The 25,810-nt window shown below is 46.0% G+C and overlaps 1 protein-coding gene across 1 annotated transcript in view; it reads left to right on the top strand.

Moving 5' to 3' along the window:
- The window catches only part of PTPRG (protein tyrosine phosphatase, receptor type G), a 424,594-nt gene that overhangs the window by 367,920 nt on the left and 30,864 nt on the right, over positions 1–25,810 (top strand). The window contains exons 15-16 of the mRNA XM_019504585.1: positions 11,927–12,018; positions 22,557–22,648. Coding sequence (XP_019360130.1) covers positions 11,927–12,018; positions 22,557–22,648 — 184 coding nt within the window. The remainder of the gene's footprint in view (positions 1–11,926; positions 12,019–22,556; positions 22,649–25,810) is intronic.

Here is a 25,810-nt window from a genome sequence, read left to right as displayed (position 1 = left end):
ATTTTTTCCCGCAGCCACAGAAATTCTCTGGCTACTAGTTATTTGATATCAGAAAGACAGGGAGTCCAGATAGAGACTGTCTTTATTTGCCTTGGCTGTTCATAATGCTGTGTTTGGTTTTTTGTATTAACCCTAGTCTTGAAGAATCTAAAATCCCTTGGATTTGTTTCATTTTTTTACTTGGGGGATGTTGCTGTTATTGTTAGACATACTGAAGCAATTGTGCTAGCAAACATTAATGCTGCTGACCTGGTCAGGTGATGTGAATCAGCAGAGCTGTGTTGGCTTTACTGAAGAATATGCCCATTTAAAAAACCTGGAGATATGCTCTGATATTTCCCTTCAGTGTTTCCTTGGTCAGGAGGTTATTGTCTCTGATATTTATTTTTCCTTGTAACATTCATTAACCTTAGAATACAAGAAACTCATTAATTAAAGTGAGTCTCCAGACATCTCTGCTTTGCTAAAGTTATGAAGAGTCAGTAACTTATTAGCATCAGCCCCATTAGAAACAGAATCTCCAAATGCTTTGATCAATAATGAGATTAATGATTCCCTGCGCCTCTGTCTCAGAGATGCATATAACAAAGCAGATTTGTTATCTGGGCCTTTGCAAACCTTTGCTTCCAGGAAGATGGCCCAGAAAGAAGAGCATCTGGGTACCAAACACTGCCAGTTCTGTGTGATGATGAATAGACTTTACCCTGTCAGAATACAACATTAAAAATGGTGTTTGTTTCCTAAATTCACATTTAGCTGGGAAATGATTTGGCATCTGCTACCTTTTTTCCCCATCTTACTGTGTTTACAAAGGGACCTCCTCTTTACCTTTTTACCTCCATTTCAAAAGAAATTATAAGACATTCTACAAAAATCCTCCCATTCCCTTTTCTTTTTAAAAGGGTAGGCAGTAAAGATAAGACTTTGACCATTGTTAATGACATGGAAGAAGGAAACATGCACACACAAACTACCAGTAGCACCTTGACCTTACATAAACTGAACCTGAAACAAGTCAAATAAATTGCCTTCATGATATTCCCAGTTAGCCCTCTTTCTTTAGGCCCAGAAGCAATAGACATCTCCACCCTGGAGAGAAAGACAAGAGAAGTAACTTCCCAGTGAGTGATTAATTATACTGAACAAATTAAGGAGTTTCTCGCTAAAGATGCGCGGTGCCTAAGATAAAACTAAGCCAACTTCTACGTAGAAGCCAGTTGGTGACCACCCAGGAGGCACCTAAAATAAATGTCGGGTGACTGTCCTATTCGATTATTGAATTTGAAAGAAGGATAACCCCTATTACAGGAAGAACTTCTTTACGGTGAGGGTTGCCAAAATCTGGAATGGGCTCCAAGGGAGGTGGTGCACACCCCTACCTTGGGGGTCTTTAAGAGGAGGCTGGACATGCACCTGGCTGGGTCTTCTGACCCCAGCACTCTTACCTACTCAGGGCAGGGGTCAGACTCAATCTGCTAAGGTCCCTTCCCATCCAAACATCTATGAATCTATTGCAGAGGGAAAAGGAGTACTTTTTGGACGTGGGCAAAAAAGCAGCCACCTGTGCTTAACAGTGGCCATATCTGCACAAGATACTTCACTGAGCTGTAGACTAATTTGTGTGCAGTAAAGCATCACTGTCTACATGTGCAGGTGCTTACTGCACAGTAAATTAGTCTATGGCACAGTAAATTTACTACCTTCATATGCAGGTAGTAAATTTACTCCTCAGTAAAGCCAAATAGCATTGGTTGCACTTGTAGACGCGCCCACTGGGGCTTCCATGCCATTTCACTCTTAGGAGTGTGTCATCGGATATATTGCTTGAATTGGTGACAGTGCCCGGCTCTCGCAAACCTGCCGTGCCTAGAGATCTTGCAGGCAGGTCTCTTTGGGGAAGGGCCTTTGTGCCTGCACGCACATCTGCCAAGAGGCTCTGACTTGATGGGTGTTCATGTACCCAAAGGCAACATTGAGCTGTATGCTCTACCTGGTGAGTAGATGGAAACAGAAAACCTGTTGGGGGTACAGAAAACAATTGGAGGCTGTGAATATATGCCTATATTATCTAAAAAGCATAAAAACACCACTCTGCTGAAATCCAGCCTGGACAGAATTCATGTCCTGGGATGATAATACCCAATGTGCCAAATGTGACATGTTTTGCGGTGGCACGGAGAGTGTCTCGCTAGCGAAAGGCAATCTTCCATGGTTACAGGAGCTGTTAGGATGACTGCATCGAACAGCGTGTTGTACACGAGCGTCGCGGGCTGCACCTGATGTTGCATGCTGCTTGGGCTGCTGGAGCCAAGCACTGTAAGGAACTATAAAGGTCTCGGCTGCTCAGGAAAAGGCCCGTGACACTTTTCACCTGTAGGATGCAGAGGTGACAGACACAGCGACTTGTCAGAGTTGCGGAATAACTCCAGTCTCTGCAATATAGAGAGACAGTGGAGTTGCATTGTGGTATCTAAAGCTGCATCTCACTGAGGGAAGAATTAACGCAGGTGTCTTTTTCCATACCTTACCCATACCTCATTCTTTAGACTGTTCGACTACCCATAGATATTTAGACCCTGTTTTCTCCTGGTATTAGCTGGACAGCAAACAGCAGTGCATGCACCAGGGAGCACGTTCTCTTCCAGGGGAAAATACTGATGAGCAAACCCACTCAGTCCCATGCGCAGCTGTGAAGTGCGACCAACACAGATGTTGCAAGTATTGATTTAGGGATGTTGGGGGGGAAGTCTGGCCCTGTCAAAGGTCACAAAGAGAATAATTAGTTACCAAGTGCTCCAGGGGCTAGTGTCATCCCAAATTAGGGTTCACATTTGCCTCCGCCGTTCTCAGGGGATGCTGGAAAGATGGGAGAAGGAAGCATGGAAAGTGTTTCTGCTGGGTTAAACTAAGATTTATCCACTTACAATTTGCAGTTAAAGAGTTTTGTGAGTGCATTACAGCACTGGCCAGCTGGGCACTTTTTGGGTGTGCAGCTGACAGTGTTGCTAATGCGGACGGGCTTGTGAATTGAAGTCTGCTGTGCAAGTGTCATAATTTTCAGAGCCTTAACCACTCAAATCCCTTTTTACAAGGAACTTTTTTATTGCCCACTGCCTGTTTTCGGTGCTGTGCACCAAAGAGAGACAACAGTCCCTGACCATTGGACCTTATACTCCAAGCCTATCCTGTGCAGTCTTGCAGGGTTAGCAAATGTATGCCTGGATTTTCAACTCGGAGATCTACACGACCGCCTAGCACGTGTGCCTGCTGCAAACGTGAATCCGGAGCGGTTTCTACCAAGAAGGCACAAGCCCTCATTGCCAAATGGTTTTTCAGCTGGAGATTTCAAGTGATGATGCCTGCTTTAAAATAGATCAGAACTTTAATTACCTCCCACTTCCTTTTGTTCTGCCTGTTTTCTTCCCTGTCTTTTCCCAGCTAGCAGCTGTTAATGTTTTTCCTCTAATGTGTATGAAGCGTATGTACCCGTGTTATAGACTGTGACATTTGGTAGCAGGGAACAGCAGAACACCGTCAGCAGAATGAACCTGAGGGTTTTCCCCCACTTTGAGTTCCCATAACTTACCCTGTGCTGTCCTGAGCCTCCCTACTTACTCTGAGGCTGGAGCATCCCAGCTACCAACCATTTTCTACAAGGCGTCATGCAGCGGTAACGGTAGATGATCCATGACATGAGGCTCTTTACAGCTAAGATGGTCTAAATTCTAGCTTTAGTGAGTTTCAGAAGGAGCATACACGAATACCTCTGCCATGCAATGCACCACTTCAGCATAATACGTCTCTGTGAATAAAAATGGCCTCGTGTTCCCCATTTTGAATGACGGACTGACTTCACCCAGAAGACGGGTGTTGCACATGGATCATTCTTTTGCAGAACGAGCATATTTTGCATGGGCATGTCCTTGTTTTCATTCAGCTGCATACATTGTGTGTATATAATGAAAGTACCGCTTTTTGGGGAGGGGGAAGCGGAACAGCTCTTTCTTCCTTTGGTCTCTGCAAGAGACAAGCCAAGCTACTTCTGGACAGAAAATATGATGCGGGGCCTCAAATACTGCATAAAAACGCAGACTGATGAACTCTTCTAGCAACATACCGCATGCCTTATTTGCTTCCTGGTCACTAGCTCAGCTTCCAAAATGTAGAAACAGAAAAACATCTGCAAAAACAAGGCAGAGAGGATGCTTTCATCTTAGAGAAAGTTGTGCCCCCTTAACGAGCGCTTTGAAGGTGCGACCCTATTTCATTGTTATTGCCCTAATGTCTTTTAAAGGTGGTTTCCTTTTCCACAAAGCACTTGCTTTTCTAAGGGTGGAAACCGTAGCTTTCCCTCGAGTCTGCAGACGGGTGATTAGCGGCATCTGTGTGGTTCTGTACGGCCAGAGGGACCGGTTTAAATGGCCAAGCGCGATGTATTGTCACAAGTCTTTACTGCGGGGACTAGTGTCACGTTATTCAGCTTGCTGAGAGAGAGGGCATTTCGCCCTTAAAAAGAGAGTTATTCCAGGCGTATTGCAGAGAGTCTCACTATACGTAGCAGCAGGACATCCTCTTTACAGACGTGGGGTGGGCTCTGAGCTGGACTAGCGAACAGCTTACCAGTGTAAGTAAAGGCCTTTCCCTCCGGCCCCAAGAACAATGACGGGGACAGTCTACTTCTATACTATTGTCCCTTGACAAAGGTCCCAAAGACTTGGCACGCTGTGAAACTTCTGAAACCCATTCAAGGACTGTGGAAACCTCTCTCATTACTACTGCTGCATGAGCTTAATGCATTTGTTTGCAGGAGAAGGAGAGCCATCTTCACAAGAGGTGCCCAGGAGAAGTGGCCTTCGGCGCAGTGGGGAGCTTGCCTTGTTCTCCAGCGGCGCATTCACTCCTTGCTTTCCATGTGCCCACTTTTAAAGTATAGTGCCAAGTCAGCGTTTTCTCACTTGTTTGACTTGGACATCTTTCTTGTTCTGTTTGGAGGCCAGCTCCTAAAACCGAGCACACTTCCACTTTGTTCTCCCATTCCACTGTCAAGCTGCAGATGGTAAATCTTTCCTTTTTACCTAGCTGCTGCTTTTGTGACTTTTTTAAATCAGCAGAGCAGCTCCCAAACTGAAATACTCCCAGGAAAAGGATCATTTCAGCCTTGTCTGACATGATGCGGGGTGCAGGTACTCCTAGCATGCAGCGGCAGGATAGATGTAACGTCAGAGATATCTGTGCTGGTCATGGGATCAGATTTTGTTTGCATGTTTTTTCTTTTTTTTGCTCTCTTCTTAAGTCAGTGCTATTGCTCATAAAAGCCAGTGACTGATGACCTGGGCTGTAGCCCTGTGCAGACTGCAGACAGCTGTCGTCCAGGCTTCTGGTTGCTGGTCTGCCAGGGCCGTAGTCCTGATTTGTTGCACTTTTGCTCTTTCGCAGTCCTGAGGAGCCATTGCCAATTCTGACAGTGACAAACGTGCGCGGAGGGGCAGTGAAGCTGATGGAAAGGGCAGAGCAGTGCAGTACCGGCACGCTTGACCTCATCCGCACTGGATGCACCTACACAAGACGCTAACTGTGCAGTAACTAATAACACTGTGCAGCAGCATGCCGGGCAGAGCCCATGCTAATGCACTGTTTTGCAGCAGTATTAGGCTACTGCGCAGTTAGTGTCTGTAAAGATGCATGTGCCACCGCTGCTGCGCAGTAGCATCTGTTACTGTGCATTGATTTACTACTTGGTTATGCAGGTACTAAACTTAATGCGCGGTAACTATGGCACATTCATGAATATGTAGATGCACCCACTGACCAGATACTGTTCCTGACCACATTTACAGGGAAACTCTGCAACGTGGCTCACTGAGAGGATGAAATACTTTTTCCTCTAGTGAATCTGCATTCAGGAAACTGCCTCTCTCACTATCCCGTACGCTGCAGACAGGCTCTCTCTGGGATTTTGAACGGCTTTGCAATCCCTGATTGAGGATACAGCTTTCTTTTCCTCTCGCAGCTTTGATACCTTGCTTCGTGCTGTGAAAGACACGGATGTCAGAACCAAACCTTTGTCCCAGTTAGATGACAGACTTCCCAAAAGGACGAAGGAAACTTTCACAGAAGGAAAACTTTCTGTGCAGTTTTCTCCCAGAGTTTCTAAAAACTTGGGGAACTCAAAGGAGTTCAAGAGGAGGAGCAAAGGTAAAGTAAAAATGAAGCAAAACTCATCGACTGCAGGCTGTATCCTTCCTACTAATCCAAGCCGCTGAAAGGCATTCAGCAAAGGAGAAAGGTTCGAGTTGCTTTTAGCTTCAAAACCAGACCTGAAAGCTGCTGGAGAACCAGGTATGTTTCTGACCATAGTCATTATTTTTATCATGAATTTTCAGGACACAAGTAGGCTACTCTTCAGCATTGGACATGTGAGTGTTAGGCATGCTTTTTTGTTCTGCTTCTTTCTTCACGACAAGCATCCATTATTTCCACCACGAGGCACGTGGCACTTCCTCTGCTCATCCTGTCATCAGGTCTGACTGTAGTGATCCAGAATATAAGGACCGCTTTGCTGAAGGCAGCTGGTGGTCTTGCCTAGTCCAGCATCCTGTTTTCCAGCCTGGCCAGCACAGGATGCTTCAGAGGAGAGTGGGGGCAAACCAGGAATGAACTGCCACATGGCATTCAGCCACTGCATTCAGATTTTGTTTTGTGGCTACTGAGCCATTTGGGTGACAACCCCGCCTGCATTCGAGGTTGTGCAGCAGGCCCATTGCAGAACCAGGACTTATAGCCCAGGTGTCCTGACTCATCCAGTCTTCTAGGTCACGTGGCCTTTTAGAAAAGCTGCGATCAGCTGCGTGACCCATCGCCCATAATCCCAACATGCGTCAACATGGGAGCGGGCCGGGGTGCTCCCCTGTGTGCATCTCGGTGAAATCCAGGAGAGCAGGGCACCCGCGGGGCAAGGCTTGCACTTGCTAACGTGACTGAGGAAGCAGGAATTCACGGTGCTTCTTTTGCAGCTTTGCCCTAGGATGGGGTCGCCTGGACATGTTATACTCCATGACTGGGGCTCCTGGGTGCAGAGAAGAAGAAAGCAGTGCACACCTGCCTGGCCTTGCAGCGGCCGGGAGGAAAGTGCAGCATCGCACTGACCATCGGAGGTGCTTCACAAAGTCAGTCACAGGCCCTTCTTGTGCAACACGAGCCCTGCATTGGCACCTACCAGCCACAGCCCAGCTGAGCCATAGTGCATATAGTCCAGCTGTGGCTGAGTCTCCCCGAAGTCGGAGAAGTCCCCTTTTGATCGTATACCATGTTGTCACTGGTATTTTTGTAGCTGCAGCCAGCTGCCTCGGAGCCTATCAGCCCCCGCTTCTTCATCACCCTCCCCCTAACCCCAGCATCAGCTGGTGCAGAGCCATATGTGCCCCTTCCCCCTCTGCTCGGAGCTATGGATGCTGAGGATACGACTACAAAGGAGTAAGAGCCAGCAGTTGGCTTCAGATCTATTCCCAGGGCTCCCGTTTGTCTTCGGTAGAAGCTGCACGTTTGTATCGAAGGCAGGGCTAGGTCCCAAGAACTGAGCATCTGGAGGGAAGTAACCGCGCGCTCACCTGCAGGCAGTCATAGTGGTCCAGCGCTCCGCCCGTCCTCAGGATCGGGGTAGACGGCGAGCTGCTCGTGGTTTATTAATAATCAAAGCAGCTTGTTCTGAGTGCCGGAGTTACCGAGTGCATAGCGGTTGTGAGCAAGTTATCAGCAAACAACTGACTTTGCCAAGCAGAGCGGGTATAAAAGCATAACCTCGCTAATAGTCGGTCTCTTGGCAGACTTTTATGTCTGCAGTCCAGTTACTAAGTGGTATTACTCTGAGCTTCACACTGTCTTACTTTGCTTTAATAATAATTGGCTGTTACTGTCTACAAAAAGCTAGGGGAGTGCGAGGAAACCTTCCCAGACGGCAGTGGTAGATAAATTCCCATGTGCTTCCACCCTTCCTGTTCTGCGGATTACTTTCTGCATCTGTGACAATTGTGCATCTGGTCTGTGGGATCTCGCATGGTTATTCTGCCCCAGGGAAAAGCTGCCAGAAAACCATATGGGGCTTAGGGAAGGGGTCTCCTTCACGGATCTCGGAGACAACAGAGTCCTTGGTTCTTTGCCGGAAAGGCGTGTGCTGCCTGGGATACTCTAGACTCGAGATTAAGACTGTCATTTGCTTTGCTTTTCTATAAAGTCCATTTTGTAAAAGGGTTTCTGCACTTCCGAACTAGTTGGTCAGTTTGCAACAAGATTGAATCCCACTGAGAATGAAGGCGGCTCCCCCCCAAGTTTGTGTGGACATCAGGAAAAATCCCGAGTGCACATATTGCCCCTTGCTGCACTTGCAGCTTCCCTGTCTTGCACACACAGTCAGTTTAAAGCTAAGTGTACGCAAGTCCTGGTCCTGATCCAGCAATTGCTGTTATTACACACATGCATGCATGTGGGCCGCTGGCTATGGTCATGGACTGGAACCCAACTCCGCCACCGTTGTGGGTCCTTGGGATATGTCACCTCCCCTCGCTCAGGCTCTGCCTCGACCCTCTGTCCTGCCGTGTCTGTTCAGGCTGCAGCTTGGCGAGGCAGCACCTGTCTCGTTGCAAGTATAGTAGAGGTTTTGGGGCGTCAGGGCTACTCTAAGCCACAGATGTTGGAACGCGCTGGACCTCAGTATCTCCCCTTTCCATCTCTTTTCCCCCCCCGAACTGACCACAGCATGATCCCATGCCAGGAGCAGGGGCAAACCGTAGCTGTCAGCACCCTACGGGAGCTTAAGAAAAGATGTGCCCAGAACTGATTCTCAATAGAAATTTCTTGCCAGGAGGTTGTAGGGCTCATTTAAAAACATATTTCTTATCACATTAGTCTGGAAACTAGGCACCATGCAGGCATAGATGTGTGTGAAGTGTCACCCTGCAAAATTCCCGGCTCGTCGGGGCTCTTCTTGGAGGCTGAGGGGCGCCCTGCATTATCTCTGCATGCCCCGGATGGGTGGGTTCCTGGCCTCAAATTTTTTCTTGCCTTTCTCAGAAAATTCAGCTGCAGCAGAGATGAAGCTGAGGACATTAAAGCCGAGGAGGAGCTTACAATCTCATGAGCACATGGAAAGGGGTTTAGAGTGGGAGTGGGGTTGTTGGTTATAGCCGTGTTGGTCTAAGGACATAGGCAGGCAAGTTCTTGGGGTAGATGCGGTATCTTTTATGAGACCAATTAAATAGTTGGAAAAATTGTTCTTTGCAAGCTTTCAGGTACAAACACCCTTCCTTCACCAACAGATATGCCTGAAGAAGGGTGTTTGTGCCTGAAAGCTTGCAAAGAACAATTTTACCAGTTATTTAGTTGGTCTCATAAAAGATATCACCTCTACCCCAGGAACCTTGTCTGCCTGGAGTGGGAGAGCGCTCTTCACTTCCACTACAGATCTTGCTTCCAGTAAGTGGTGTAGTAAACCCGACCCGTGCTCCAGAGAGATAACCGGCCTTTGTGCATTCAGGTGCACACAGAGTATATTGCAGAGTGATGTGCTTGTGGCTAGAAAAGGTGGTGGGGTCAAGCTGTGTGGTAATGAAGTTTTCAACAACAGCTATACGCAGCCATCCATGCAAGAGAGAGAGATTTGTCCATGGCGTGATTTATCGCCGCCAACTTCACTATGCTAAGAGCTCGTTTGCTGAAATTACAAAAGCTGTAACTATCCCACGGTACGAGGTGCTCGGTGTATTCCTCTCTGCATTATGCACATCGCCCAATGGGGCTGTGCGTCTACATAAACAATTTAAAGTTTTTTATGGGGAAAAAAATCTCTTGACAGTATAAAACAGCACAATATGAGGCAAGGCTTTTTTTGTCTGTGCAAAAACAGAATAAATAAATGGATAGAAAGGAATTGTATTTCATATATACTGTGAGCTTATTAACAAAAAAAGGTCTTGGATCAGTAGATGAAAGGGTCTCTCTCTATTGAACTGCTAGATGGAAAATTGTATATATTCTTAAGGCTTCAATTGCCAGGAGACACTGTCCATGGATTTTCTGTGGAGTTGACTCAGGGGAAAAAGGTCCTGAATGCATGAAAACCATGAACATTTTGCCTGTTTCATATTCATAGTTTCTTCCTTATGTGTGACTGATTTATTCACTGCTGCGCCCCCAGGGTATACATTGTCCAAAATGCTGCCGAAAGAGAAAGGCACTCGCCCTTTCCTGTCCCTTTTTTTTAAGCAGAGTTGAATTCTTCCAAATGGAAGGAAACAAACTAATTTTTTGTTTTTTAAGTGCTGAGCTGCACGTCACGAATATTGGGTTTTCCCGTGTTTTGTCTTACCGTGTTTCCCTAGCAAAGGAGGCCTGGTATAGCAAAACCCTGAGCATGGCTCCAGCTTGGCAGCTGGAAAAGAAGTGTGTTTTAGGGATGCCTCTCTGTGCTGTGAAATATGATCTTTCCTGGTTGCATATCATCTCAATAGTTGTATATGAGCATCTATACCGTGTGCTTGTATTATTTATAAAGTGCTGCAGTTACACAGGCGCAGAGGAAGCAAATGCCCGTAGGTATTTTTGCTTCTGGTACAGACCTGTTTTTTGCCTGGAAAAGTTATTTGATTTTCAGTGTGACTTCTTAGCACCCTGGCACGCATCAGCGTTGAAAACAATGGGAGCACAAATTACTTTGACAATGTCAGCAAAGCAGGCTCTACCGAGTGGGCTTTCTGTGCGCAGCACAATGCCCAGAATTACAGAAAAGCAGACTGCAAGGCAGAAAGTTCCCCGCCAGTACGTGCAAATATGTTTCAGCAGGAGAAACAGCAACTTCCTAAAGGGGCAGCTCATCGGGGCCGCCTTCAAACGCCGTCCAGGTGCCGAGGAGCAGTTCATTAAGCGATGCCGTAAGAGGGCTCTTCATGGTGCGGGGAAGCTATTGTTAAGCGCCCCTGACAGATGAGAGCAGACCCTTTGCTTGTCACAATAGCTGCTCACACTGAGCAAGTCTCATTAAATATTCAGCTCCAGCCCCAAGCAGCTCATTAAGTCAGCAATGAGCAGTGACGCTGATGTTGGAAAACCCTGCCTCGGTTAACATCACCATGCAGAGGCTTCTTGGCTCTCTCGATGCTCTTCTGCTCAGTGCCTTCTCTATGATGACCAGCTGGTGCTCTCTGCTTTGCATTAAGTACAGGTAAAAGCATTAAGGTACATTCGAGTCTGTCTTTCCCCGTCTCTGGCGTGGTTGCAGTGCGTGACTTGTCCTTCTTGGGCCTTTCTCAGCGCGTGGCTGTGGGGCCCAAGCGGGATTTTCTCTCGGTGCGGCCGAGATTCAGATTTTGAAAGAGGAGGGTGTGACGGGGATTGTATTGCTTCTGGGCTTAAAGGAGCTGAATTCTTCACCGTTTTAAGACCTGTCTGTGATATTCTGTGTTAGTTACTGTTACCCAGCATAAAGTTTTACAGTAAGTGTGTATCCTTCCCCCCCAGACATTGTTGTGTGGTCGTGTGGTTTGAGACGATGCATTGGCTTGTCTCACGGGCAAAGGACTGGCAGCCAGTGTTTCTTTCTGAACTTTCTATTTGAAATCCAGATCCAAATGCTGAAGTGACTGGTCTTAATTTTATGGTAACTAATCCTCAGCAATAGCCTGCTCTTAAAGGGGAGGGGCGGTGTGTATTTCTGGCGAGTGGGTGTCAGGTATCAGTGAATACAATGCCTCGGGGTCTGAAAGTAGCAATATAATTGTATGCAGCTTCAGTGGGTTTTCACCAACCGGCATTTAAGGCTTTAACATCTGAAAGGCTGAACCAGAAGTGGAAAGGCAGGACACATGCAGGCGCTCTTTGCTTTTCTCCAAATGTGATTTTTTCACACCGCTGAACTTTTTCTCTCTTCCTTTCGCAGAAAGTGTTTTCAGACTGCTCATTTCTATGTGGAGGACAGCAGCTCGCCTCGAGTGGTCCCCAATGAAAGTATTCCCATTATACCTATTCCAGGTAAGGCAGGCCTCACTTCCTGCGCGTGCTGCGTGCGGCCAGGTGCTGGCTCACTGGTGCTGGGAGGGAAAGGCACGTTGGTTCGGTGACAAATTCTGATTGCTCTCTCAACTCTTGGTAGAGGTTTTGCGACGTCTGTGCCAGCGCATCTAAGTGAGCGTGCCTTGCTCTTTGCCTCTGGCAGTGGAACCGGTGTGTTTTTATCACAGATCACTGCAAATCCTGGAGGAACTTTGTTAGAAGTGGTACTTTTTTTAGCGATAATAATGCCTGGCATTCAGTCCATAATAGGTTAGGGGTTCAGAGGACCCTGGTGCGAACAACTCCACTGGCTGCACCGGAGAGGTTGCTCCCATCTTTTCCAGGTGTAGCTTTGCTCCTTTTTGAACTAGCAAGAGAGGAGGGGACTGTGCACAGACAAAGCATCCAAGTGGATTTAAAGGTGTAATATTCAAGCTATACGGGCCGGCTTCTTCCCTCAGCTGAACTGGAATGAAGGGGAAAGCAGGCAGTGCCTCCGTGTCCCTGTCATCCACGAGAGGCAGTTTCTCTCAGTATTACCAGCTGCACTAGCTTGTTTCCCTTTAAATGAGGATGACAAAAAGAAACCCCAAAACTTTTGCAGCTGCAGCAGTGGCATAGCCTTTGCAGTACCTGCCTTGTATGGTAGTATTCAGTCTTGTTGACACAAGTAAAATGTACACTATGTTATAACAAGTTTAGTTGCACAAAGGGGGATCTGACTTGCTGTGGCAGGCTGACATGTTTTTCCTCTGTTCCCTTCTCCTGTTCCATAATTTTGGTTTGACAGCTCTAGGCTTCAGACTGCAGTTATTAAATTAATTTTAACAAAGACTTTCAAAGACTGTCTCTAACAGTCTAGGAAAAGAGACACTGAAGAAATACCCTCATTAGGAAAGGGAAAGCATCTAGTTAAATTTTTCGTAATTGCATTCATAATTGTATGTCTAACCTTCAAGGGTGACAATGTTAAACGCACCTAAGGGAGTTAACATGAAACGTTAGCTATTCTCTCCTTATGTGAAATGTTCGGTGATTTGTACCACGCTGCTGATAGTAGTCTGAGTCCTGTCTCTGTAGAAACAAAAAGTTACTGTCATCCTCTGTCCTTATCTGTGGAACATGCAATGGAAGAAAAATATGGAGACCCACATACTTTTGCTAGTAAGGACCCACTGTCCCCCTCTTCCTCCTTGGCGGTACATAGGGATGAGATGTTTCCATCCCAGGTCCACTGTGATGGGTGTGCAGGAGCTTTGCGCCACTGCCTTGTCTCCCGTTATAGGAAACATCAATGCTGCAAGTCGTAATATCTTTTCTTAGCGAGGCTGCTCTTGCAATCAAAGCTACTGATCGCTGCCCTGCCTTTGCCAAACCTTGCATGTGATGCCACCTTGGAAATTACTAGAAGGGGCTTGGGTCTGTATCTGACTGGTCTGTGCAAAGCCCTGTTTAAACTAGGTGGACCATATTTTGCTCTCCTTACCCTTCACTTTCAGCTCCTGATCCATCTGGTTTAGACCCACAGTCTTTGGCCTTTCTTATTGCAATGCCTGCGTGCAGAGAGACCGGCTGATTTGGTGCTAGGTGGATGATGGGGACAGAGCTCACTGAGTTAAGCTTGACCTGCTGGTTTTCTGGTGTTGATAATACTAGTAATAGGAATAATGGGAACTATAACAGCAAATGCAAGCACTTTACATCCAGCTGAGGATCTCAAAGCGCTCTTCCCACAAGGTTAGGTTAACACTCCATGAATAAGGGGTATGACGCCACTTTTAAAAAAGGGTAAATTGAGACCCATGGTGACTAGATGACATGCCCAAGGCCACAAAGTTGGTCAGCGGCTGAGCTTCATGCCAGTTCGGTGCCTCGTGTGCTCAAGATTGCCCTGCCTTTCCTACTGCAGGATAGCAGTGTGGCATGAAAAGGATGTTTAGTTGGTCAGAGTGGTCCTGAGGCCTGCTCCCTTTCCCCATCCCCTGGCTAACCAGCTCCTTCATCCTGAACCGCAACCCCTACGCGGCAATCCTGCTGAAGGATTTTAGAAAGGGTAAATGGCAAAATCCCCCTTCAGTTCCCACATCATGCTGATGAAATGATGCTGTTTTTGAACTTCCCTTCTGGAAGCTGCAAGAAAATCTGACTTGCCGTATTGATCCTGGAAGTAAAAGAGAAAGGATGTTTTAAATGAAAGTGAGCTCTTCAAGCTAACCTTTTTAGGTTGTGATACCCCAGGCAGTGCCTTAAAAGATATTTAAATAGGTCCCCATGGAGCTATGTGACTGTTTCCTTGAATGGAGTGGACCAAATTCCTCTCCCAGCTACACACCCAGACTTGGCTACAGCAATTTAGCCTCGCTGCTTTAGAGACGTGGAATAGCTTTGCCAGGACCCCACGTTTCCTCTGCTCCAAGACCTCTAAAATCCCCGGCAACCTCCTCACGTGCCAGCAGTAGCTCCTGCCTCATTACGGTGCATTGCAGGTCCACGAGCAAGGAAATCATCGAAGAGAGGAGTGGCTTCTACCCTTTTTCTGCCTCACTTCCCACTGCAGAAATGTACTTAATTATTGAGCATGAAACCACATCACCCACAGGCATACACTTAGCTATGCAAATTTTGCCCTGAGACCAAATGCCCATATAATAATTCATAATTATCTGCACTGCTTGATCTAGAGACGCACAGGACAAAGGAGGTATCATTAGCTGAATCAGCCCCTGGCTATCGTGAGGGACGCGTGAGCCTAAACGCGGCATCAGCCTCATTTACAAGCTTGCCCCGAGGGGCAGCCCTCCCGTGATCAGTGGCAAATCTCTGACCTGCCATCTTGGTGCATGCAATTATTTCCCCAGCTTCTCTGTCTTCCTCTCCTCAGCTGCTTGATTTTGGATGGGTCTCTTTGCAAGTGTGCAGTCATAAATAAGCCACCTCTGCCTTCCCCTGCTTTCCAGCTGGGGCAGCATCTGCTGCAAGTTACGGCACTTCCACGTCTCTCCCCTCCGTCGGCAGGGTCCCAATGCTCACAGGAAGAGCTGATTTACCTACAGACTTGAGCTCTTCCTCCCCTAGGTGCAAGCCTCGTGCTCTAGATGGGCATTTTCCTCATATCACAAGACTGGATTTGCTGAAGGGCAGCAGAAGCAGAATTATCCCTGTGCATCACAGATGGCGATGGCAGGCAGGGGGCAATGAGGAGTACAAGTGCAGACCCCTGAACCAGGAACGTCTGTTGCATTGATGCTCCCCATCGTGTCGTCTTCAAGCAGAGCCCTCTCCTCCCGGGAAAGGGACTGATGTCCCAGAGATGCTTGGATTCCTTCCAGCACCGGCCTACCATGACTCTGCCGGACAGGACAGATGAGGTGAGCCATATAGTACACACATGGGGTTACCAAATCCACTCTGTTGGGCATCAGAGTCCATCTCCTCCATGTTCAAAGAGAAAGTTGCTCTCTCCACCAGGCTCCCTGGCCAGAACAGCAACACTAGAGTATCAAGAGAAACTGCCTCTGGGAGCAGGACATCGCAAGCACCTGCCAGGATTACTTGTGGTCCTCTTGCACCCTTGGCACCAGGACGAGCGCACGATGGTCTTGGATAACTCCAGGAACTGCTTTTGTGTATTGCCAAAGCACTGGGGATGGAAGTGGCTTGATCCCGGGGAAACTCTGACAAGCTGTTCAGCATCCCATAGCAAGGATTGCCCTCTCCATGGGCAAAGGCCGGCTTGAGTCGGATGAAGTAAAGTGCATCAAGACACGGTATCAACACCGTTAATGGGCAGGGAGTCCTGTCCTCCCAGCTCCTTAGTTTTGCTGGTGTTGAAGTTGAGCAAGAGCCCCCCAGAACAGCGAGCTGAAATAGCACAACCAGGGAGGGGGCAAAGCTTATTTATCTGTGTATGAGATGTATTTGCTGCCCTCCCTAAGAGCAGCTCAAAGCAGCTTACAGTAATAACCAGATAAAAATAAAGACAGATTAAAATAACAGGTAACAGAACAAACTCGTGTTCCCTGGAGAGTTACTTCTCAGGGCTGCGGTGGAGGAGGTCTCAAACCAGGAGAAGCAGCTTTCACTCCTGGCATTTTCTAATCACAGGGAAGAGGAGGGGCCTTCGTCCCACCCTAGACCTGGGCAGACCCCAGGAATACAGGCACTACCTTGCATTCAGGATGGAAATGCTTCCCTTCACCGTACCACGGCTCCCAGCCTGAAGGACATGTTTCTGTTGTAATCTCTTCAGACCACTGGACATGCCGGAGGGGTCGACTCAGTGACCCAGCCCTCCCTTCGCCCTGCAGATTGTCCGCAGCACCAAGTAGTGTCCAGGCGTGTAAATCCACACACACGTGGCTGCGTCCCCCAACAGAGAAGTGCGGGAGGACTCAATTCTTGCGCCATGTTTAGCCCTAGGGTTCAACTCCTGAATCAGCTGATTACTCGTCATCCCCCTCCTGAAGCTTGAATCAGCATGAGGAGAGGAAGACACAGCATAGCCTGGGTGCAGCTTCACAGCTGTGTGTGTGTGTGTATAGTGTGTGTGCATGCACGCGCACATGCACATATAAATATATAAGCATAGAGATATTCTTTCTATATCTGCATTTTATATACATGCGAAGCAGTACTCATAATAGGTCTGAATAGGTTAAACAAATGCAACAAATTGGCTTAGGCTGGGAGGAAAAACCCAGTATGCTGTTTTCCAGCGTTCAGGCTCCGCTCTCTAAACTCTGGTATGAGTGCTTACCATTAAACTCATATATTGCCCCACTGATTTGAATGGGACTGCTCACAGGCATAGATCTTTAAGCCTGAGATGGCAGAATTGGGACCTTAGGATGGAAATATATGGGATTACTAGCAGTTAGTTGCTAGTTGTATCCCAGTTGTATCACTTAGCTACAAGAAGTAAAGTCATTTTTAGTGTGTAGGTAAATGGAAAGCTCAAATCATTTCATTCTGGGAGATGAAAATGAATACTATGGGTTTGACCTCTCCTTTTTGCCTGAGCGAATGAATGGCTGTTTCATTTATAATGAATTACAACCCAATGTAGGAAACATGCATGTGGTTTTAAACTCCACATTAATGTGATTTTTGTAATTCATATCACTGCGATTGGCAAAGGACTAATGGCGCTGTATTAAAGTAATCTTGAAGCAAGTGAGATGAACGTAACTCTTGCACCAGTGATTAGTGTCCAGGCGTGTACAACGCAAGTGATCCTCCCTATCCTGTGCCTCTCTCCTCTATCAGAAATCTGCCCTCTGACTATTACATCTGATTATAATGTGTAGGTAATTATAATGCATGGGTAATGATAATCTGCTGCTAGCTGTTTTGTGCAGTTTTCCTACTGTACCCAAGTATTGAGGCTCTCGTAAGCATGAATGTTTTCATAATAAATCTTCTTGCCTGTATTCATGTTGAACTATAAGTTTCATGGAGGCAATGATAATAATTGGTAAACACTTCTAATTCAAGTAGTGTGCAAGTTAACAAGGAATTGTCTCTTGGCACTTGGCTCTGAGCAATTATAATTCATCTTAATAATTCTAAGGTCACTAACTTCAGCAGGGTGCCAACATTTAAAGGGCTTTCAGCATGTAGTTTAAACGCAGGGGATGACACCCGCTGTGTTGCCTTACTTTAATATTTATGCAGATATGACCTCTGTTGAAAAAAGATGAACCAATATCCTACCGGCATAAAAGCCATGTCTGCGATTTTATTTTCTCATAAGTGACTTGATATTGTTATTATGCAGTTAAAAGCATTCTGGCTTTCTTTTGTATTGCAAGAAAACATGATCAGTCAGAAAAATGCTTTTTCCCCCAGTGATGTGCTAACGTTTCTGTCACATTCTTGCTATAAATACGATATTTAACGAATCAAGCCGTACTGTCCTTGAACAGAACATCCTCAACACGCGCTGGGATCAAACAAATTCCAGCAGAGATTTTTTTCTTTTGCTGAGATTTTTTTTTTACATTTTCACAAAGGCAGCAGGGGGAGCGGATAGAAGAAGGCTTACCCAGGGAAGCACTGCGCTGGGTGGCCACACCAGGCAGTGGGAATCTTTTTAAAGTTTTTGTTTAACCCAAGGTGTTTTTCATTATTTAGGGAATGCAAAGCAGAAAATTAAGACAGAGCATCTCAGCATCCTGGTGAGCAGCTTAGCACTGTGCAATTAATGTCTATTGATCGTGATGAAATGAGGAGTGAGAAGGAGGGAGGGTGAGAGGAACATCAGGAAAGCAGTACAAGATGGAAAGGGAAAGCAAGCAGGAGAGGAGGAGTTTGTGTGGCCTTGCAAAACGTGTAGGGAGCACATTCCTGTTCTGTTCTTTGTTGCAAACCTCCCCGTTTTACTCCTGACCCAAAAAAGTCTGTCCCAATTTGGCAATACTAAGCCCGTTGGGGAGCAGCAAATGAATCCAGCATCTCCTTGTGTGGAAGTGTCCCTCCGGTAGGACAGTCTCTTTTCCTTTCAAGCCCAGCCCCGATAGCTTCAGAGGAAGCATCAGAGCAGCTTTGTTAAGGACAGTGAAGAGGGCAAAAAATGTTCCTGATGAGGTTGCTAATTATGCAGACTTTAAACATGAGCTGACACCAGCTTTATTGCTTTTACTACCCTGGGCACATGCTGGCTCCTGCAGGAATACACAACGTGTGCCATGCCGGCCATCGCATGCCAGCTTCTAGAAAGTGGGGTGAGACATGGCAGGTTTTGTCTGTGCTTATGTATGTAGTTGAAGTGCCAGCGAATGCCTTTTCTCAGGTGGCATCAGCAACGCAGCCTCTCTTCCCGCAAGCATGTGGGTCCCATTTTGTCCTCTCCGGTTCATTCTGCGCGACGGTTGCAGTGGGTCTCATCTGTGCCGCATACAGCACGTGGCGCTCTCTTCCCGTGGCGCCTTTGCAGCAGTCGCAGATCCCGCAGCTGAGGAGCAGTGGGCCCATTGAGGTTCAGATTTGAATATCCAACACAAATAACACATTGCCCTTTCAGTAGACCTCTGGAGCCCCTTCTAGTCATGAATAGTTACCTCTGCCCGCTTACATGTGCTTTACTAAGATTCAAAACGTTCCCATTTTGCTTGAATCCTGACTGAGGTTAACCGGCACAAGTTCTCCATGCAGCGTTGTATCTGCAGGCTAGAGAGATGGGTTATCAGCTGTTTGCTGTAAAGACACATGTTTTCCTTTTGAATAATCCTCTTGTAGGAAGTTAGCATTATGCTGACACTAACAAATGCCAGTCTGCTTTTAGGCTGGAAAAAAGTATGTGGTGCAAAAGGGAATAGGCACTGAACCGCTATTAGGGCTCCTAATTAGCCATTATAGGATTCCATTAATCTCTTGAGTTGACTAAAAGAGTTACGGTCGCTGAAGCCCGTTTGTGTTGAGATGGAAGGGAGCTTTAACAAAGCCCGTGGGCCCAAGATGCCTGCAAAAAGCAGGTTCCCTGGACCCACTTCAATTTGCATTTTGTGTTGGAGAGAGTTAAGCAAAGATACTTCTGAGACAGATATCTTCCGAGCAAATGCTATCAAAGAGCGGTGTACCGCTAGCATGGATTTCAGCACAGATCTCCCCAGCCAGTAATAGCTAGATGTGAACCAGAAGAGTTCACACTGCTGTATGGAGTTTACAGTGGGCAAAATGTGAAGCCAGATTACCCTAACACGTCCCTTTTTGGGGGTTCAAGAGAACCAGAAATCGGATACTTTCCACGCACCCCAGGATGGAAAGCCTCCCCACACCAGGACTCCCAACCCCTACCAGATCCCAGCCGCCTCCATGTAAACCATCTGCTCTTCCCTGTGACCCTCGGGGAGGATGAAGATGAGCTTCTTGCCTGGGCAGCAGGAAGGGTCAGCGTTCAGTTGGACCGCATTGTCCAGATTTTAAAATGACTCAAGGCAGAGACGGTTTGACTACGTGCTGGATCAGTGGCACAGAAGAGTCAAGTCCTCATCCCATGCCAGGTCCAGCCCCCTTTATGCATAAACCCCTTGACTGAAAAAAAAATCAGCTCTTTAATTTCATTTAATGAAGTTCCTAACCTTCATGGTCATGCCGTTACTTTTCCAAAGGGGAAGGAAAAGCCTCTCCTCCCGCACTGTGTCCTGAGTCTGCTGGCAGCCTTGCACAGCAGCTCTGAAGAGGTGAAGTCCCCCTCCCCAAAGAGCCTCATTGTGAGGTTTACTCATTTACATGCCAGCATAATTAACTAGTTCATTGCTGCCCATTTATCAAATGGGATGGGGAACTGTGTTGGGCTGGGAGGAATTGGGAATTGCTGGAGAAGAGATTATGCAGAGGGAACTGAGGAGAGATGCCAAGAGAGAAGAGGGGGGGAGAGAGAGGAAAGTAGGGAACGAAGAAAACCCAGGAGTAGGCTTGGCGGTGGCTATGAAGGTGAGTGGATAGTGTCATGGGCTGGTTAACAGCTTAATTGCTACACATGCTGCCCTTGACCTTTTTCCTTGAGAACGTGAGGGATCGAAGGGATTGCCGTCTTCAATGATGTCTTGCCCTGCAGCCCGTCACTAAAAATGGAAATTTGCCTTCTGCAAAATTAAGCTTGGTCCAAGGAGTCCCGGGCTGCACTGCACGACTACTACTGCTGCCACTCGGATTTTTGCTATGATGTGTATATTGAGTGAAATTCTTCATGCAGTAAAGGTTATTTTCAAGGAAACTTAAGATGTACCGTTTACTTGGTGGGAGAGGAAGCAATACTGCCTTTGGCACAACTGTTCCTTCAGACCATGAATTCAAAGGTCTTGGCTGCAAAACCCATGTATGTTAATGTAGTTGAGTATTATACAGAATTAATATTTAAGTATTATAAATCACCAGCTCTTCTGTAGTGCATGGCTTGCTTACTAGAATGATAATACACTTGTTAAATCTTTTAAATGGCTTAACGCTATTCAATAAATGTGCACGTTGCTAATTAAAGCAACATTACCACGAGAGGTGATCAGATTACACATATTTCTTAAACAATTGCTTCTTGTAAATTAAACAGAAGAAAGATGGTATTTTCCTGTAAGACTGATTCAAGTTTGAAAATGTCAATAGATGCAAAAAGCCACCCCAGAGCCTTGCTCGATAAAATGCAAGTAGAGAAGTAATGACATGGTCAATAGTAACTGCCATCACCCATAGAGAAATCAGATTGCCAAGCCTAGATCTATAAAACTCTTGCCAAAGTAGAACCTCATTTACACATACAGATCTTCATACCCTTTGCGAAGAAAAGCATATGTGACAGCTGAAAGGTTTCAGTTTGCCAAAGATCTTTCACTCTGAATACAGTAAATGTCACATCTGTTTATTTATGGTTAAATTTTGCTAACTATCTGTAGAAATATTTGGATTTTTCCTATAGTGATGGAGATGTTTTAAAAGCGAGAGAATCCAGACTGTAGTGCAGCTGCAGCACAAGACCATATGGGCGCTAAAGGGAGGAAAGATGCATCACAAAATTACTTGAAGTAAACATAAACCACATGTAATCCTCAGAAGGATATTAGATAGAATACATAAATGCCTGGATATTGCTATGAAAGGATGCAATCAGGCAGTAAGTTATTGCACATGCCAAAAATAATCACACTTGCATAGCGCTTTACATTTTCCAAATGCCATACTGCAAACATTATCTAATTTATCCAGGAAAGCTGAATGATTTCAGCAACTGAAGTGGGGATGTAGCAATGTTTAGATCCTGCTTTGGAAAACTATGCAGGTGATGACTATGCATCCATGTTTTACCCAGATTCATCCCACTTGTTTCACAGCGTCCCAGGAACTTCTTTTGGGCCACCTGAAAAGCCCTGGGTTTTCTTTTAATCCGTTAACATCTTTGGCTTTGTTACAGCTTCTTTACAAGGTGTTTCTACGTGATTTATTGGCATCCTGGGAATATGTCCATCAGGAGCAAGCCATCCAGTGGAATGAACATTCAGTATAACGAACACTGTCAGGAGTGGCTGGAAGACTCTGTGTACTTTTGTCTGTCTTTCTGGCTGGCCTTAAATCTTACAACAGGGAACAACATTTTTTAAAACAAATCTCATCTGAGATTAACAGCAATTACTTGTCCACTATATTGTTTTAAATATCCTTTATACGTTTTATTTTACTTTTTATTTTACTTTTAAAATAAAAAGTAGAATTGCACTGAGGATTAGCTTTCCAAAAATGCATCACAGGGAACCAACTACCGATTCGCATGATTTACATTGGCAGTATCTAGCTTTGCATATGTAATATAGGGAATTAGACATCTGTTAGGGTTCGTGTAACTATGCACGGTATAGACTCTTCCTTTGGGTAATGCAGATACAAATGGTGTTGAGGCCCAAGCGCAAACCTGAATTAGTTGATAGTAATATAGGTCTCGGTCTCAGATATGAAAAAGGTCAGCGTGACTGGTGGCAGGAGGAATAAAACATTTCCTAGCAACTCTGAATGTGTTTCTCTTCCTACAGATGACATGGAAGCCATTCCTGTCAAACAGTTTGTTAAACATATCAGTGAACTGTATTCAAATAACCAGCATGGATTCTCAGAAGACTTTGAGGTATGTTCCCTTATCTTTTAATGAAGTAGCCTTTTCCTGCCGCAGCTGAACATGTTGTGTACTCCTAGCCAGGGACAATGTCGTACCGATATGAGGCCACTGTGAAAACAGCAAGTCTGCTTCTGTACCCTATCAGATGAAGTATTTCCAGCAGAGAGCACCGAGTTTTAAGGCCGTTCATATACCAAGTGCTGGTGAGACCTCATCTGGAAGAGTCTTTCCTGGTCACCTGGTTTTCAGAAAGGGGAAAGCTGCAGTGTGAGCAAGGGTTGCAGACTGGCCCTCCACGTGAAATGTCACGTGTGGCTCGTTGTCATTTATCACTCTTGGGCCACTTCCCAAAGCTCCCATCCATTAGTTCTTTGAATTACTATTATTGGTTGCTTACTAGGAAATGTTCCCTTTGCCATCGCTGGGATTTTTGTCCAAATAACACCTGAACGAGGTGCTTAGTCCATGGTATTTATATCATGCGAAGGGTTTAAGAGCTGCCTCTTGCTACAGACAACTCGGAGTGTCTAGGCTGAATCCCAATCTCTGTTGCCCCCTTGCAAATCTGTTGCAAGTCCTCCAGCATGGGAGTAAGACCAAAATTCAATCCCTCCGTGCTATAGGAAGGCCCAGTGAGCTACACAAGGCACTTCTGCGCTACCAAGAAACAAGTTTGAGAAGTTTAATGTGCCAATGGCATTGCTCTGGTAATCCTTCCACACCGCATCCTGGCTGAGATGATTTCAACTAGGAAGGCTGGTAAATAGCATGCAGCTGTGGTGGTGTTTCAGTGGAGGGCCAAAGACCACCCATATTCTTCAATATATGGCTGTTTTAAAAAAGTAATATGGGTACATGAGTTATAAAGGCCGATGTATTTACGCACATAACAGTGAAACAAAACTGGTGGGCTAATATCTAAAGCCACTTTGCTTAATGGAATAAAGACACGACTATATGCAGGTATTGTCTTTAATGGTCCCATTAAAAACCATTTACTGCTGTTTGGTTACAGTCTGTCTGAGTGGCTGCATTGCCTGATGCCCAAAAACTATTGTGTAAGTCATAAACATTTTGTATTCATGAGGATAGCAAATGTGTGAGGTGTTAAAGTGATTTAGTTCAATTGACTGCTGGCTGGATGACTGAGCAGGAATATTGAGGCATTTAACAATGTTGATGGTATTCAGGACAAACATTTATCCTCCAGAGGGTAGAATTTGATCAGGATGATCAAATGTGCCTCGGTCTTCTCAATTATGTATGAATTGAGACCCCAGTGCTATTCATTACAGCTGGTTTGGACACCATTTAATTATTCAAAATAATCAGCTACACATCTGTAAACTTGGTCTGACTTAAAGCAGGCTTTGCTTCAGCTGCCTCAAAATCATTGCTATTAACAAAAGTTGGACATCTTCCGCCCGTAGCTTTCAACAGAGGGAAATACAGCTCTAATAGCCTTTTTCTTCCCTTCATGCTACGACTGCTCTCTGTGACTGCTGCTCCGTGATAGCTTGTCAGGAGAGATTGCTTTAGCCAATTAGTCCTGTTCTCAGGAGTTCACCAGCTCTGATGAAGGGAAGCGGCCTTTTATAACTGTACTGCACAGCGAGCAAATCCTGCTCTTTCCGCCAGCGTAAGACTCAGCGTAACTCCTTGAAGCCACTGTGGTTACTCCCATTTTATTTCGGTGCAGACGAGGCCCGAATTTGGTCCTTAGGTTTTTTTTTAAAAACAAAAAATAAAAAAGAAATCTCCTCCTGGGAGAAGAGGCTGTGACTAGAACGATTGCTGCCTTGAGAAGAAGATACATATACATATACATAAATACACACATAGACACACATACATACACACACAGACACATATATACATACACACATATACATATATATACATGTATATGAGGGATGGCCCCTTCCTGCAATGGCTTATATTCCCTTTGGTGGCACATGCACAGATAGGATTCTCCTCTCCCTTGTACCAGCATCACCTCAAAGCACTCCCAAAGTCATCTGTGCTGTAACAGGGACCGGGACCGGGACCTAGATGGATCCGTTAAGACCATGGGGTGACATTTCCGCAGCACCTAAGTGTGTTAGAAATGTGTGTCCATTTTTTTTCCAAAGGAGCCTGAGATGACCTCCGTGCCGCAAGCTCGCTCTCGAGCTGCAGTGAAGATGTAGTTTCTGTGCAGCTGAAAGGCAGAGTAGCTCACGCTCATTCAGGCCTTTGGTCACTTTTGAGAGGGAGACTGATGCTCTTAAGTCACTTAGCCGAAAGTATCGTCTGTCTGTATGAAGTTCAATCGCGTGAGAGAAAATAGGAGCCTAGCTGCTGAAAGGGAGTGTATTCTTCTCTTCCCTCAGGGGACTTCAGACCATAAGACAGACAGCATCCACAAAGTAGCTGCAAAGTTTCCGTAGCAGTCAGCTCTGTGAAAGAAGCTGAAAGGAAGACGAGTATGTTAGGAACAAATGCAATCTGCCCTGAGGAAAAGGCGTATATTCTCTTGGTTTGCTTCTCTTTTCTTTCCTGTGTTTTTGGAAACCTGCCTTGAGTTTTATGGGGAATTTCATTGTAAGAGGATTCTTTTGGAAGCAAATGGTCTGAATACTCAAAACCGCTTCCCTCTCTCCCTCTTAAAGGCAGAGGTAGAGTTAAATATTTTCCGAATGTGCTAAGGAAGCATTTTATGTGACAGAGAAAAGGTCTCTAAACTCGCAGATCTTTCTATGGAAGGTAGATCCAAAATGCATCCGTATTCCCATCAGGGTGCCACGCTGCCAGAAGACCGCTTTATCATGCAGTTCACTAGTCTTTCTTATACACACAGAATAGTTAAGGATGCCCCTGAGCACACTGAATTTATGACTTTTGATAGCAGCGGAAGTGTTAAGTCTGGTTGGCCCAGGGCCGTGCACTGTCGCATGTTGTCAGTCTTAGGGGGCGCAGGAGGCGAGAGGACCCCTGTGATGCTGCTAGATGCGAGGGCATCTCTGTTGCAGCATAGACTGAAATCCTGTGTTGTTGAGCTGGAAAGTTTAATGCCAGGGAGTGGTTATTTTAAATTGAACAAGTAGAATTTGAAGGTAGCCGTACTCAAGGGAGACCCACTTGCCTGTGCTTCCTACTGCTAATTGTTCATCTGATGGTCCCACCTTCACA

This window comes from Gavialis gangeticus, unplaced genomic scaffold (assembly GCF_001723915.1).
Source record: "Gavialis gangeticus isolate Ggan-Ray unplaced genomic scaffold, GavGan_comp1, whole genome shotgun sequence".
In the NCBI taxonomy this organism is placed as follows: domain Eukaryota; kingdom Metazoa; phylum Chordata; order Crocodylia; family Gavialidae; genus Gavialis; species Gavialis gangeticus.
The sequence above is the reverse complement of the archived record's forward strand: the minus strand, read 5'-3'. Positions and strand labels throughout refer to the sequence as shown.